This window comes from Tauraco erythrolophus, chromosome 7 (assembly GCF_009769465.1).
Source record: "Tauraco erythrolophus isolate bTauEry1 chromosome 7, bTauEry1.pri, whole genome shotgun sequence".
Taxonomy (NCBI): Eukaryota; Metazoa; Chordata; class Aves; order Musophagiformes; family Musophagidae; genus Tauraco; species Tauraco erythrolophus.
This window is the reverse complement of record NC_141471.1, coordinates 8567527-8584261: the sequence shown is the minus strand read 5'-3', so window position 1 is coordinate 8584261 and position 16735 is coordinate 8567527. Positions and strand designations below refer to the sequence as shown.

The 16735-nt window shown below is 40.6% G+C and overlaps 1 protein-coding gene across 1 annotated transcript in view; it reads right to left on the bottom strand.

Moving 5' to 3' along the window:
- The window catches only part of DPP6 (dipeptidyl peptidase like 6), a 430344-nt gene that overhangs the window by 182755 nt on the left and 230854 nt on the right, over positions 1-16735 (bottom strand). Inside the window, exon 2 of the mRNA XM_086614246.1 lies at positions 2708-2822. Coding sequence (XP_086470372.1) covers positions 2708-2822 — 115 coding nt within the window. The remainder of the gene's footprint in view (positions 1-2707; positions 2823-16735) is intronic.

Sequence of the window (16735 nt, the reverse complement as noted above, 5' to 3'; positions counted from 1 at the left end):
AATGTAATACTTTTTATGTTTGTCAAACCAGCCTCAATGTCTCACTTAGCATTGGCTGGTGGGAAATGCCTGTGAAATGAGCCTCCTGTTACGCTCTGCCATAGCACGTCCTCGTAACAAGCTCCAGGGCCGATGGCCCAAAAGAAGACTGAACTCAGCTGCTGCCAAGCCACAGCAGCAATCTAAGCTATCTATTTTACCCTTGGCAGAGTCTCACCATGAAGCAGTCTGGATCCATAATACAAACAGAAGCAGCACTGAGCTCAGAGGCTTTATATTTGCATGTAGGAGACAGGTCTGAAACACCAGCAGGGAAAAAAAAAACCCAAACCCAGTTTAACTGCAAATCAGGTAATTAGAAATCTCAAAAAACTTGAATGGAAATTTTAGCATAGAAAATGACTTTGCATATTCCTAAGTTTCAAGCACAGAGACCCTCTACAATGGTGCTATTTGGAGTTGTTGCTAAGTATCTATTAATAACTGTATGATTCATGTGTATACGTGTGTGTGCATACATATCCCAAACAGAGAAAGTCTTTGTGGAAGCATATACACATATAAACACACAAATACACTTGTGAATTTTATTTATAACTGAAAGTGAGTATTTCATATTCCCACTTCATACTATGTAAAATAGAAGGTCACCATAATAACCCATATCTACTTGTGTTTTCCTAAATTAGAGAACATTCACTACAGATTCTCAACGCTCCGTACGCCTTTCCCATCTAGGCACTTACCTGGACAACAGAGCTGCAGTATCTATAGTTATAATGGTCATTAGTGGATTTTATGTGTGAGTAGGATTCAGGAGAAATCCTAAATGAAGGCTATAGTGGACCCTAGAATTGAAACCAGAGCTGCTAAAGCTTCACCAGATATCACTCTGACCATCCTTATAAAAAAAATTATTATTCCAGGTGACCTGGTAAAAGGAAAGACTTCTGACTTCGACTGCATTTAGGACTGCAGAGGTACGTTTATGTGTCTCCCCATGTATCCTTCTATATGGAATCCTGCTTTTCGATGGAAGTGGCACCCATGGTCTCATCTGTGCAGTGTGAGCCACTGACAGCTTCCTGAAGCCCACAGGTGTGGTTTAGGGAATCTAGGCTTCAGCGTGCATTTTTGAAAAGTCTGGGACTGCATTTCCATAAAATAGATGACGACATTTCCGTATCTCATGAGTAAGGTACGATATTTGTCACTGCAAATAAGTGGTGCCTGATGTAAATACAGTCCACAGACCATGACCCAAAACATCTCATAGATGAACTGCACTGTCCAAGGGTGTTAAATCTGAACCCTAGCGAAAGTAATTTTAAAATTATTCTTAATTAAGTTTAACCTTAATTAATTTAATTACTTAATTACTCTGGCATGACCGTTAGCTACTTACATTTACATTGAAAACTTCAGGATAGCATGAAATAAACTGAACATAGCATGACAATAAATAACCAAAAGGATTAAGCAGTAATTGTTTCACTCATTTTCAAATTAACTTAGTGCAGTCCTGTGTTTCTTGATCTATCGCTGTCTCTAGTCTACCATACAGTAGGCCTGTGGCATAAGAACTGTGTTAAGGAAGATGGCCCAGATTTCAGTTCACATGCTATGAGCTAGAAATTTCTGCCCCACAACTTATATCTCATTTTTCCACTTCTCTGTCCTGTGCTCTTCCGTTTTCTATGGTTTCATTTCTCCTTTGCCTCTGTTCCCCTCCTCAGCACTGTGCTGTCTGTCCTGTTGTCCCCTAGAATCACTCCCACGTACTCATCCAGGAAGGAGCCTCTTTTCTTCTCCTCTACATCCCTCTGCAGAAGACCTTCTGCCTTCTCCTGTGCTTTGTAGCTCTTCACCCTTTCTGACACTGAATTCTCTTTTCTATGTCTCATCTCTCATTCATTTGTCTTTTTATATTCAGATCACAAGCTTCTCTGAGCAGCGAAAGCACGTTATTTCTACTCCATAAGTAGTCATGGAAATTTACAAGGCTGTATAAATATGTAATAATCAATAATCATAATGATATCACATTAAAATTCAAGCCTACAACCTCAGCAGCTACTGTAAGTGAAGTAATTTACTGAGGTTACGTGCACAGAACTTTGCTGAAATTTGGTAAGGGGATTAACTTAAAGAATCCCTAATTGGGAAGTTACTAATTATTTGCTGTGGTTAAGTGCTATCTGGCACGTAGTTATCTGGAATTACTTCATAAAGCTGGAACACAATGGTCTGATCTAAAAAGCAATACTGCTGAAGGGGTTGGGATTTAGATGCTTAAGCATAGGCATCTGATGCTATTTTTAGGTGCTATTTAGGTGGTCTAGGATATGCCACCCAACTGGCAGCTACTGCAGTATGAACTTCAGGGATTCCTGCATCCCAACCGACTGGCCTATGTCGATGTCTCTCACACCCTGGCACATCTAACATGACACTCCTCATCTATGTTTATGCATTTAAGTTTCACCCTTATACTTTCAGCCCTGTGGCCCTGAACTTTGAATCAAAATGTAAAATGAAAACTATCTACCTAGGAATGACCTTGAAGTCAGCATCACATCAAGCTGAAGAATGGGAAGCATGATTCCTTTGATGTTGTCTTTGCAGTCAATTTGCAATCCCTTTAGGCTTGGAAGTGTAAAATTACAGAAGAAAAACAGAATGGAAGTGAGTTAAAGGTTATAAATACCTGGTGTCAGGAGTATAACAGAGGTGACAATCAGGGAGCAGATAACGAGAATAACAAGTAAGGCAATTGCAATTCCTTTCCAGTTTCTTTGAGGAGGGTTACTCCCCACCAGCTCCTAGAAACATCAAAGGAAAGTGAACATTTAGAAGAGGCACTTAGACAAGGAAACAAACAGCAGAATCCAAACATCAATGTATGTCTGCAGAACCACACCTCTGACCGTGGTGGGGGGAAGCCCATAAGCCAAACACAATTCATGTCATTATAGAACGATATATGTTGTGGGATTAATTGAATCCATCCCAAGTCATGTTATACAATGAATACATGCAATGCACCCATAGGATGCTCAGTACTGTAATCTGCCCTTCCCGCTGCTTCCTCGCACATGGGCACCAGCTGCCCACACCATTACTCATCTGAGCTCACTTATCAAAAGCCAATTTCCTGTGAACCTTCATTAAATCTGGGAATAAAAGGCTTTACAGTAACTTTCAAAATACTTTTATAATAAGACGCCAGAGAGGAATACCGGAAGATTAATAATTCACATGGGTATGTATGGAGATCAAAATCAATATGGATATCCCCATGGTGAACTTTTCTGCCTTCCCAGCAAACATCACATCTTCTCAGACCACCTTGCTTGCGTTCCTAGGTTGGTAGGTCTAAGGACATGAAGATAAGCTTCACGTCTAGCATATACATTAAATTTAATCACGTCCTTAAAACTCTGGAATAAAAGCTCCATCACTATTCACTGATTAGCTTTGACTTAATTGTGGTTGTACCATATGTTCTGTCTACGATGTATACAGCACTCCTGCTCTCGAGACTGAGGTTTTTATGAAGTGCTGTGTTCGCATTCACAAGATCTTAAATATTTATTGCACTTTATCCCTTTCATGCTTTTTGCTGGATTCCCCTTAGCACTGCGTATTAAATATGATTTCATGCACGCACTGAAGCATCCTGAGGAACGGTATGTATCAGTGCACTCCGCTTTCCTGGAAGGCTGAATTCACTCAAGGGATCTGGCCTCACAGCCAGAACAACTCTGGATGCTCCTCCTCCTTGTCAACCTCATCAATTTAGAATTTTTGCTTCATTTCCTTTATTATGAGGGATGGTGAGTCTAAGGCAGACCGCTGATAGTCTTTAAAAGATTCTTCTTTTTTTGTTTTTCAACTTTTTCAGGAAAACAAAAAGCTTTATAATAGACTAAGTTCTTCTGTAAATCAGAGAGTTTGTTTCACTTCTTTTATACACAGCAACATGACTCAAGCAGGAAGGTCAGGCAAACCTCACAGTTTTGATTTCAGAAAATCCTGGAAAATATTTTTCATTTTTTCCATATCAAGAATCATAGAATCATAGAAACATAGAATCATAGAAACATAGAATCATAGAATGGTTAGGGTTGGAAGGGACCTCAAAGATCATCTAGTTCCAACCCCCCTGCTGTGGGCAGGGAAATCCTCCACTACACCAGGTTGCCCCAAAGCCTGTGAAATGAATCCATTTCACAGAAAAAGATAATGTTGAGACTCTCTCCCTGTATGTTTGGGGATCGATCCATTACAAAGGCTATAAATCTGCAATGGAAAGCCAAGTTTGAGGCATTAAACATCTGAGGTAGCATCTGTATATCATTAGTTATTCTAGTTCTGGAAAAGCCATGATGATTCTCTTCCTTCTGACAAAGAAGGGCAGAGGTTAGCACCCCTTCGTCTCCTTGCCTTCCCCTCATTTGCATTTGGTTTTCTATTTTAAGTGAAAAAGAATGAGAAAGAACAAATTTATAGTTTACTGTGTTTATTATTCTTACTGGAGACAAATCTGAAAAGTAGGTCAAGAGCCTTGAGAAATGCAATTTTGCCAGCAAGTAAACATAAAGAATATAAATACTTGTATTCTTATAGCATCTTCATCCTAAGTACAAATAAAAACGTTAATTAGTTTAGTCTTCTAACATCTTTTTTAGGAAACTGCTACAGTCCCACTTCTCAGGTGATGCAAATAGGCTCAAAAGAGAGTCTGTGACTTTCCCAGGGTCATATACAAATTGAGAAATAAAGCCAGGAAAAGAATCCAGGGTTTCTCAGGGAGTGGCAGAAATATTCTTCCTTTCACAGCAGGGCACAGTGGGACCTAGAGGGATGACGGGAGATGTGGGGACAAGTAGCTGAGAAACCACAGTGCTTCTAGCCAGCCAAGCCCTGACAATGTCTGAAGGACAGAGGAAAGACGCAGGCAGCACTGCAGGACTGATGGCAACAGTCACATTCCTGAAAATAATCTAACAGTCCTCTCCCCTTTGAATGGTCAGAAGTTTTAAAATTCAAAAAAACAGCTCACAGGCTTGAATTAGTCCTACAAACCCAGATGTAGTACAGAAGCTTAATAAAACCTTGCATTAAGTGAGGTTTCCCCATCCATGGCTCCCAGCATGATAGAAATCCACGCACGTGCTTAAGCTTGCAGGATATCGATACTTCCACAGAATCCATTCTCATATCATAATCTCATTAATTCTTCAGTCATCCAATCAATATTTGAGCAAAACCACAACAAAGACAACTGGGAATTTCTAGCGTATCAAGAGGAGGAAAACTACTCATAAACAAAACTTCAGTATTACAGACTTCTGCAAGGAAGCAGAAAGGAACGTTTTCACTTTATTTTCAGAATTCCATCAGGAAATTTCACCTGATAAAAAGCAAGAAGATATAAGTGATGTTTCGAAGAAAGGTAAACAGCTCTATTCAGCACAGCTACAGAAAAGTAGCTTTTTTTGTTCTTCTCAGTCATTTGAAGTCTTTTTCAATGGAATCACTTACACTAAATCTGCTGCACTCACATTGCTTAGATCTTTCCTATCTGTATTTCTGTCAATTCCAGAGGGATGTTGCTGTGTCACTATGACCAGCTTTTACTTCCAGGAGATTACAGCCTCACCACCGGTCCGTGTTACCCCATATCCTTGGCAGCAAACTCCCACTCCTTCAACAGGAGCCCCCACAAGTGGACATCAGCTGCATATTCACATTGCTCAGGAAAGCCTCTGTGCTTGGGGCTGATGCCAGGAAGGTGTTTAATTAAGCCCTAGACAGGTACAGGTTCATAAATAACATTCTTGAAGTGGTACCTGAAAGGCTTTGCTTCCAATGTGCAGTGCAAAGCTATAATTTGCCCATTCTTGGAAGATCTCAGCTTGCAGGTGTAAATACGGAGATCTGAACCAGCCAGCAAGCCGATACCCTGTGTGAACCACGGCTGGTAATCCTAAAGACACCACTTTGGTTTTGATACTGAACTCTGAGCATATTACACAAATGGAAATAAACCAAGCGTGCACAATTTCTGCTCTGATGAAATGATTCTACTGAAAACAACATTAAAGGAAACATTAAAGCAAAGTCACTCATGGGTAGGAGTCACCTGCTCTCTGCTTCTCATGGAGAACTAACGCCATGCCTGCATGACCTCTGCAAGCCAGCTAAAGCCCTTCAGCCTGTTTTTCTCCTTTTTTTTCCTTTTTCAGTTTGTTTTTCACTCCCTTCTTTCTCTTACATAAAACCTTAATTGTTTTGGGATTAGGAAAGTAAAACAGATGCTACCACAGGTTTTAAGATAAGCATACTTCATTGATGCTGCATACTAAAAACCGTAAATGTTATCACTTTCATCTTCATTTATGATTGAAAAATAACGCTACCCACCTGTGAAGTTGACTTTGAAGCCATAAATCCAGACATCTACAGTATTTTAAGACTCTAAAATACAGATCTGTGAAGACATATTTTCCTGCTTGTGAAAGAACCACTGCACTGACATGTTATGGATGAAGGCTGGATATGCTCCAATCCAAGATGTTGTCAAGAAAATTATTTCTGGCATGTTTATTTGAAACCTGCCAAAAGTCTGCCAGCACGGTGGCCATATTACAATGGTATAATAGCTTCTTAAAAGAAAAACTCATCGAGTGCATCTTCTTTTTTTTTTTTAATACCCATGTCTATATTGCTAAATGAAAGAAGGACAACATAGACATCACTTGTCAAGTATTGACATTATTTAATAAAAGCTATACATTCTGGACTCTGAAGTAAATCAATAGCAGGATGGTCATGGTGGGCCTCTTTGTCTTTTTCAACACAGAGTTGCCACTTTAGTGCGATAACAACAAAACCTAGGTGTGTTATACTGGAATACAGACATTCCAGACACGTACTGTACAGCTGCAGATAGGAGACTGAGCTCTCCTCTCTGTTACACCCGTGTAAATCAGAAAGAAAAGGAAAAAGAAAAAAAAAACCAACAGAATAAAAGTAATGACGTGTGAAACAAAAGCAGATGCAAGATCCTTTACTGGCTTCAGAGGCAGCAGGATGGGGTTTGTAGCAAGGTTTTGTCTGGTCTCCATACCTGTTGTTCTTGCAAGCTCTGCTTCTTGCTTTTTTTTTTTCCTAAATTTTAACTACATAACCTGAAATCCTACCCTCATAAACACAGTAAATGAAAAATCTTCTAGCAAGCTTGTCAACACACAGGGAATCGAGGAATATGTATTCTACCTTCAACTCACACTGCGTTGTTCTGAATTAAAACTTTTGCCTGATGACATGACATAGTGAGTGCAATGTCCCTGGCAAGTCAGCTCAGCAGTTTCAGAATATAGCCCAGAATAAAAACTTTGCTGAGGAACTAAGGTACAGGAACACTGTTGTCTCTGGCAAAAACTCCCATGACATGCAGTGGAAAAAAAATCCTGCTGTTAATTAGTTCTTTATAATACAAAATTGCTGCAGATTATAACTGTTAAACAGTACAACAAATGAGATAAAGAGTGGGTAACCCTTATGGGTAGATTATTAACCCTGTGTTGCAAAAAAAAAAAATATTTATTGCAGAGATAATGGGAGTAAACTAGATGCATTGCTGTGGTTACAGCAGGAGGTTTGCTGAGATCTCTGGTTAGATTGCTGATTGATACCCTTACTGTCTCATCACACTCCTCTGCCTGTCTGCATCCTCTGCCCCTCTGCTGCCTTAAATTTAGGATGGAGGCTCTTCGTGGGCAGGAATCATTTTTGATACCCTGCCTGGCACAGTGGAAACCTCAATCACTAAAGAATTTGGGCAGTATCATAAGACGGTTAAACAATAATAAGCATGTAACTGCATCCTTCTCATCTCTGAATTCAAGCTGAGTTACTTTTGTTTGATTGTTTTTATTCTTTATTTATTTTCTTTCCTTTCCTTCTCCTCCCCACCCGCCTCCCTCCCCTCCTGCTCCTGCAGACCACCCTGAGCTGTGCTCCAGCTGAAGCGTGATGCGGAATAGCAATGGGTTTGCAGATAGACTCCGAAAGCCTCAGCCTGGGGCTACAGTAAACTCAGTTGTTCAGATGCTAAAGGTGACGCTTCAGTGTGAGAGGAATAAAAACTTGGTCTGTTTTTAAAAATAAGGCACGGCATGTGTGCGGGCTTTCCTGCAAAACCCCAACAGAAAGATTCAGAGGGATAAAAACATCCTGCCTGTTGCAGTGATGAAAGACGTTATGTTTTTCTTCATCTTCTGTTGATAATAAATGCCTTTACTAATAGGGAGCAATGGCTTAATAGCATTTGACAGCTTTGCTGCCTACTCTCCAACGCCACGAGAAAAATCCTTTACCCTGCAAATAACGCAACACACTATCCTGCCCTGCATTTCTGGGAAGCTCTTTTATGAATGCCCTAAAGCTATTCCTTTTGGCCAGGCATCTCCATCTCCTCTCATGATTTTCTGCAAAGTGTGCATACGCAAATGCTTTGAGGTTGGGCATTAACGGAGTGTTTGAGAGCGAGCGAGGAAAAGACTGTATCCATAACACTCAGCCCTTTGTAAAAATAAACCTTGCATGTTTTATGCTTTGATAGAGCTTTCAGTCTTACATGTTTCTATTACAAAGCCAGTAGGAGCAAATGATTGCCATCTGCACCTCACACCTAACTGTTAGTTTTAACAGATGATGGGTCTTCCACAGTTTTAGAGAAGGCGGCACCAGATCCTCAGCTAGCATTGACTGGCACGGATCGTTGGCTCCACTGGAGCAAAGCCAGTCTGTGACAGCTACAAATGAAACCCAGTGCTTCTTCTAAATTAAAAAAAAAAATAAAATCTGTAAAAAGATCTAAATACAGTAATATCTGGGATTCCTACCTGCACTGTATTGCAGAGATGGATATTTAATAACTTCCCATCATTTTTATGAACATTATGATGAAACAGCCTTGGATCCCTTCCAGACCTAGCAGCACTGAAAGATTAATTTAGTATCTCTATATTTTGAACTGGCATCTCACATTACTTTCGTACTCAAGTACAGTAATCACACTGCAACATCCTCCTACCCCATTATGACGTATAAATAAGCAGTATTGCCATTTGAAGCATTCCCAAATGATTTCTAGTACTTAGGGGCAAAGTGACTATGAAGTATCTCCAAAGTAAATTAGAAGTTGGGAACATAGACTCTGAAATCCTACCAGGAGCCTAGTCTCAAGGTGACAAAAATTCAAGCTGCTCACATCAGCTGGACCTGTTGCGCTAAGCGTGGCTCCAGCCAAGGGCACGGCCACCTTCTGACTCAGGCCCTGGAGAAATGAGATGGCAAAGCTGCACGTGTGTTCAACACACGACATATGTGATTAGAGATACATTTAGCCAAGAATTGTGACGGTCTTGATTTAATGTCATCTAATTAATCTTCTTCACTTTCCCACCATCAGTTTGGTTCATTCATCTGCTGTAACCTAGATGTTTTTATAGCACCTGGCACAGTGGGACTGCAAATCCTCACAGGGGCCCTTAGCTGCTACTGTAATTCAAGTCATAATTAAAGATCCATTCCCAATAGTGACAGAGCCCATAAAATCAACAGCATTTATTTGATTTTATTTCAGTGTTTGATATAAGCACACACATCCCTCCACTAAAACAGAACCAAATCATCTCCTTGGGTGAAATATCTGTCATGGCACCAGTAAAACTTGGTTTGACGCTTAGAATTTTATTCCATGAGTCTGTGTGATCATCAGATGCGTGAAAAGGCTTAGCAAGCCCAAATGCCACAGATTATATCACTGATCCCAGGACCCCTGTATGCTACAGCACTTGCCCAGCTCCCCTTTTTCCACAATAATGCCCCGACAACCTAGCTCCCTCCAAACTGGGACACAACACACACACAGGCCTTGGAAAAGCTCATACCCAGGCAGAAAGTACCTGCAAAAGGTGATGTTGTCAAGGCGTGCCAGGATGACACCTCTTTATTTCTTAAAGAATTCCGATCTCAAGAAATGGGAAAAGAAGCTTCTCCGCAAGATTTGAGAGCCTGGAGAAACAATCTCTCAGCTTTGTCATCTCCCCTAATTCCAACAAAATGCCATTCTGCTTACATTTGTAAAAAGGCAATTACAATTTTTAGTGAAACTATACTTCAGAAAAAAAGAAAATATCTTTAAATTTACGACTCTGAACACCAAGGAAGAATTTGTGATAAGGGAAGTAGCGAGGTCTCTAATCTCCCTGGGTAGAAAGACAGCATTAGAAATTCTGTTTAATATTATATTTTACTATCTTCTAGACATATTTTTTTTCTTCTGTAATCTAGTTTGTAAATAATTTGTTTCTGAATGATAGAGGAAGGAAAACATGAGGTAAACAGAATTTAATTCCTAAATAATTTGTTTGGGAACAACATGAGAAAGAGCTGTGAAGACAGGCAGGTTTTGAGGTCGCCATGCTGCAGAGACAGCGGGAAGAGGAATACGAAAATGGGGTATACAGCAGGGGGGAAGAGAACGGGTTTACCGATTTCGTTTTGCACTCTCCTGAGGTGTCCATCAAACTCAGGATGCAGAAATTGCACTGCGTGCTAAGAAAGTAAAAATCACCTTGCCAGGTTACTTGCAAACACTTCTGCGATGCAGTAATTATTATACGAATTCATGTGCGAATTAAAGCAGCCGGGGGCTGGAGAGGGTCGCTCCTCCCTTGGTCGACATATGCAACTCATTAACAGGCAGCAAAGCTTCATGCATGTATGGGGAAATAAAAATACAGAAAGAAAGAGAGGAGCAGCCTCCGTACAACCTACCAGGCCAACCGCCATCTACCATTATCATCTCAGATTTGTCAGCTGCTATTTGTTCCAAATATGTTTCTCTCATCATCATTATTTACAGGATGATGGGATTTCAGCTGAGGTCCCTGGCTGGCAGGAAGGCTGGAAGGTGACAGGTCCTGAAGGTCCCGCAGTCATGGGAGCAGTTGGGCAAACCAGGTCAGACAGAGAATTGACTTCTGAGTTCTCGAGTTACATGGAGAGGTGAGGGACACGGGCAAACCAAGGGGCAAGAGGATGGCATGGGATGGCACTGCAGGGAGGACGAGGCTGCAGTGACAATTCAGATTTTTTTTAGGGGAGAGAACATTTGATCAGATCCCATAATAAGAGGATTTCAAAAGTAACAAAAATCACCTGAAGCTTCATGATGAGACACAACATAAAATGCTTTTACTTACTGAACAGAGAAAAATGTCCAAACTAAAAAGCATGTGATGATAAAATCTTTTTGTGTGCTCACTAAAGCACTATCCAAATTTAGTAAAGAAACAGTAAAAACTACATATTTCTGTCCTCCCTGGGACTCAAGTGATGCGTGTTTTACATAAAAGTTGAGTTCAGCAGGAAAAAAAAACACAATCCCTCAAATAAGCCAGTAGGATCTCAAGACAGAAAAGTTCCTCCTCATTTCAAGCCAGAACCTGCCATTACTGAAGTCAATAACAATATTTTTAGGAGCATGCCTGAGTCCTTTAATCTTTTCCATATATCATAAATTAATCAGATTATGGTGCTGGATTTCTCAAGCATCTGAGTATTTGATTGAAATCAAAGCATAGTGTAGAAGGTGTGTAAAATGCAAACACCAGAGTTATTGTGGATGCTAAAATTCACAGATCATTTTTATACATCTTTTACACAACTTTTATTTCAATCACCAATCATTTACTGTTTTGAAAAATACAAATTGTTTGATGTATGGATGTTTCAAAGACAACACTATTGCATTATTCATTATTGTAACAATATTTATATTAAGATGCTAATTATCTCATAATTTTACCTTAAAGAGAATCTTAATTTTCTGCTGTTTCTAGGATCAAAGGCCAAAACACTCAAGTCTTATTTGATGTGTGGGTCTCTAATGCTGTGCTTCCATCTGTAGTATATGGCGAAGATTTTAATGGAAAACTGGGAAAGGAATATTCTTCTCTGCTACAAATTTCAACAATGTTGAACAATGGAAAAACAATGTGTAAGTGTGGACCTGTGTTTTACATAGAATCATAGAATCATAGAATGGTTAGGGCTGGAAGGGACCTTCAAAGGTCATCTAGTCCAACCCCCCTGCAAGGAACAGGAATATCTCCAACTAGATCAGGTTGCTCAGGGCCTCGTCCAACCTGGCCTTGAACGTCTCCAGGGATGGAGCATCCACCACCTCTCTGGGCAACCTGTTCCAGTGTTCTACAACTCTCATGGTAAAAAATTTTTTCCTAATATCCAATCTGATATTGGATTTACATTTACACAATGCTTTTAAATGAGAAGAAGTTGGCAGTTCTTGAAGCAGGGCACAGTATGAAGGCTTTTCTCTCCCAGCTAAGTCCCCTTCTCCTCAGCCCATACAGCCAAGATCTTTTTGCTTGGTCTCTCTCCCCTTCTTCTCACCTCCTGAATCCTCCATTCATGATTTTGTTAGTAAATATAAACCAGTAAATAAAGCAAACCAAAATCTGTTTTCTTGTCCGAAGGACAATTGGCAGTGCACACCTCTCGCCCACAACAGCCAAACCCTCTTGCACTCCAGTGCAGCATCGCCCTGTCACAACTTCTTTACCAAAGCAGTCCCTGGCCCGCTCTGAACCCCAGGCTTTGCTGCAGCATTCCTGGGACAGTCCTGCTAGTAACGGGCCAAAACCATGTCTGGGAGCATGCTAACAAACCACACCGGTGTTCACCTATGTTTGGTCCTCTGTACTGTCCAGGTTACTTCACTGTATAAATGCATCCCTAAACTCCATCTGAATCCCAAATCCTAAAGCAAAGGTACAGTCCCCAACTCATCTCCAGTTCCGTAATTTTTACTCTTAAGAAAAATAATTTGCTTGAGCTCATACCATTACTCACGCTGAAGTAAGGAGCAAGGACACAACAAGAAAAGGACAGTTGTCTTTTCCATTTTTATAAAAACTATATCTTTCTGACTAGCAGCAACTCGTGTTCACTTCCATGAGTATCATTTGGATGCTGAGGCAGGGAGCAGAGTCCAGAGGTTGCGAGACAGCCCTCAAAATAGCTGGGAGACCTCTCAGTTCTCCTAATGGGATTTGCTCAGGCTTTTCTCAGATATTCTTGAGCCAGAAAACCACTTCATGGATATCCTGATTCAATGTTCATGAAGTTTAAAAAAAAAAAAATTAATTCCCCCTGGCCCTTGTCCAGCTCTAGTTTAGGAAAACTGTAGTTTGAAAAATTACAGCTCTTTGAAGGGTACTGGGGTTTTTGGGGTGAGATGCCAGCGGGCTGGCTCAGCACCGAGTGCTGCTGTCAGGCAAAGTGACTCCAAGGTCTCCAAAGGTTTACGAGTCTTATGCTTGGTCTGCTTTAATTGATTTCTATTTTTACTAGAGTTCTCACAGCACAATACAAAGAGCTTTGCAAAGTCATTTATTTTCATTTTCAAAACTTTCTGGGTGGCAGTAAACACAACCAGCAAACAGTAAGTCATTCTTTCTTGGGAAAGCAAGACTTCAACTTTCTTTCCCATGCTGAGCTCTGTTAACTGTGGCACAGCCCCTCAGGAGCACGACTCCTTCTATCAAAAGAACACTTTTCTTGTTCTTTTTTCATTTGAAAGAAATATCCTTAATTCAATACAATCCTGAGACTAAGTAAATTACTGAACAGAACTGAGACATCCATGTTCTGACTGAAAAAAAAAAACACAACGAAACCAACTGACACACAAATTGCTATTTTTTTCTCCTAGAAGATCTGTTTCACGAGGGTCACTGCCACCCATCAGCAAAGCCACCACGTTATCTTGATCATTTTTAATCTCCGTGCACAATTCCTGTTAGCATCTTAACAGTGCTGACAAAAGCACCCCTTCTCCTGAATCGCGCTGCTGGTTTATCTGTCTGCTTTTCACTGGCTTCAAGCTGTAAAGTTTCCGCTGCAATCAAAAGTCTTCCTTTAATTTTGTGACTTTCTCACTTCTGATGTCAACAGTGAGAGAGTGTGGGTTAGAAAGGTCTCCTCGGTATTTGAAACTGAAGTTAAATGTAGGGATATCACATTGATTGAAAACACACTTTACAATTTGAAAAGAGAAAAGTCACCTGAGCAGACACAGCGACTTGTATGTGGCGGTTTCACTGCATCTCATGAAAAAATACTCCAGAGATAGGAAGGAAAAAGGTAAGTGTCCAAAAAAGGAGTTTCTTCTCTGCACCTCACTAATCTGTTACTCTCTGGAGAAGCAGGGCTTGGCTTCTGAAACAAAGGGGTCTTAACAGACCCAGCAAGCAGAGAGCACCAGGTCCACGTTTCCCTACAGTGCTCAGCAGAGCTTCAGATCAGTTCCTGATCTAAACACACCTAAAAAGGTCCTCTATCTTCATCTCCCTGTCCACCTCACTCACTTTTCAAGATCCTAAACTCGTGCGCTGCTGCAACAAATCTTCTAGTATAGATGTCCCTACCAAGTACCCCATCGAGCCCTCTCATGTGATGCTGCAAACACCACATTGCACCATGCATGGGTCAATGTCCTCAGAGGTGTTCAGATCCTTAATTCCCTGTGGCTTCACCAGGAGTCAGGCACAGAAACACTCCTGAGGACCAGGGTCTCGGTGCCTCTCTTCTCCCTATTTAAATTCAAAGATGAAACTCTTCCATAACTAATAAAAGAGTTCAGAAGTGATCAGATATGTAGCAGTGGGAGAAGGAAAATGATGGAGGCTGGAGCACTGGTATTTTTAAAGAGAGAGAAGAGCATTAGTGCAGCCAGGATTTCATTTACTATGTGAAAAATCTGTCTAGAGCAGAATGGGAACTCTACCAATTAATATACTCTACAGATGTATCTCTCCAGTGAGCAGAGTTACAGGGATCATTTTTCTTTGACATACGCCATAAGGGAATGAAGAGGTTAATGTAGTGTATGTGAGTGCATTTTAAAAAACCAATTTAAGAGAATTTTCTCTGCTGTAAATTAAGCTCCAGCACCAGGGAAAACTATCAAACTCAATTTAACAAAAGGAACAAAAGAATTTAATTTAAAACTACACTGTGGTTGTATTGCTCATTGATGTACACACAAAAATCAGCAACATGCATTTCATTTTTACCTTCTTTGATTACAAAAAGGCTGTTATCAGTGAAAGATAATGTTGAATCATAATTAGAAGCAGGACTCTTCCCTCCTACCAGCCTGCACAGCTCAACTTTTTCTGTAACACAATATAAAGTCATTTTGGTTAGAAATCTCATTTGTCAGCTCTCCTCACATTCACCACATTGCAACCCCTCTACCTCTGGTTGCACACGCTTCTGCATACTCAGAAAAAGCAGAGTTTGGCTTCTGAACTCCAGACTTCCCATTCAGCAAGACCCTATGTTGGCCTAGCTGCAGCTGAAGACGTGAAGATATTTAAGGGCAAAAACGATGAAGCTATTGGACTCATGGCATCTGTATAGGAGATCTGAACCAAAGTTTTCAGGTTTCCATTAACTTTAACCGGCAGGAGAGGAAACCTCAATTGAAATCCTGCTTTTTCCAGGAGGCTAAAATAGTTCCCATATTCCCTTCATGGCATTGTCACAGGCTTTCAATTCCCCATTATCTGACTTGCAAACTACGGACTGCTCCCCCTCCTGACAACAGCTATATGTAGGGTATCTCCTTTATCTGGAGAGAGGAGGATACCTAACAGCACGGTGACATTCATACTCAAAGCTACAATAAGAACATGTTCTCAAGGTGACACGGCTCCACACGATGTTTCCCAAAACTATCACCAGTCATGGCCCTTGTGCTTTTCTCAAGTGACATTCACTGTCACCAAACTCAGGAATTGAAAGGTGGCGCTGAGGACAGCAGGATTTTATGACATGTTCTGCGTCAATGAAGTGAAGAGAGAATATGAAACAACTGATCTGTGCTCATATGTTGGCCGCTGTGCCAGTTGCCAACAGATACCAGCAGCACAATGAAGGGACAGACAGGTCGTATGAGCTACTCAAGATAAATCAGCTGTGTTATTTCCCTTCCACTTCATTGACATAAATACCTGCGTCCTTCCCCTTGTGTATTCAACAGCCTTTCATGTGGTCCATCACTGAAACCTCCTTCTATAGAGAGCAGATAATTGTCAATGTAAAGAAACCCAGTTATTTGATGTTGACAGGTGAATCTTCAACCATTCCCAAATGCTGCCTTGAGGAAGAGAGGCCAAGGTTCTGCTCTTGGCATTTTACTCTCCTGTAGTGTCCCCCACGTTGCTGATCACGCCCCACACTACCTTATCTGTCCCTTCACAGCATCATGAGATTTTCTACCTCTCTCTCCAGAAATTCTTCATCTGTTGGTAAACAATATGAAAAGTATTGGATTCTATGTTATTATATTCTTTTATATCTGACAAGGCGGCTCCAGACCATCTATTCCTTCCTTTTACAGCTGGTTTGAGATATTAATGAAGGGAGAATCAACTGCTCATCTTTCAGTCGCCAGGGTAAAACATAATGTCAATGCCCACCACCTCACCTAAAAAACAAAAACAAACAAACTAACAAGCAAGTCATGGTACTAAAATATTTGCAGTCATCTTTGTCACATTCATTTGGACGAGAGGAATGAGGGAAGCAAGATTAAAAAAAAAAACCAACAACAAAACAAAATGAA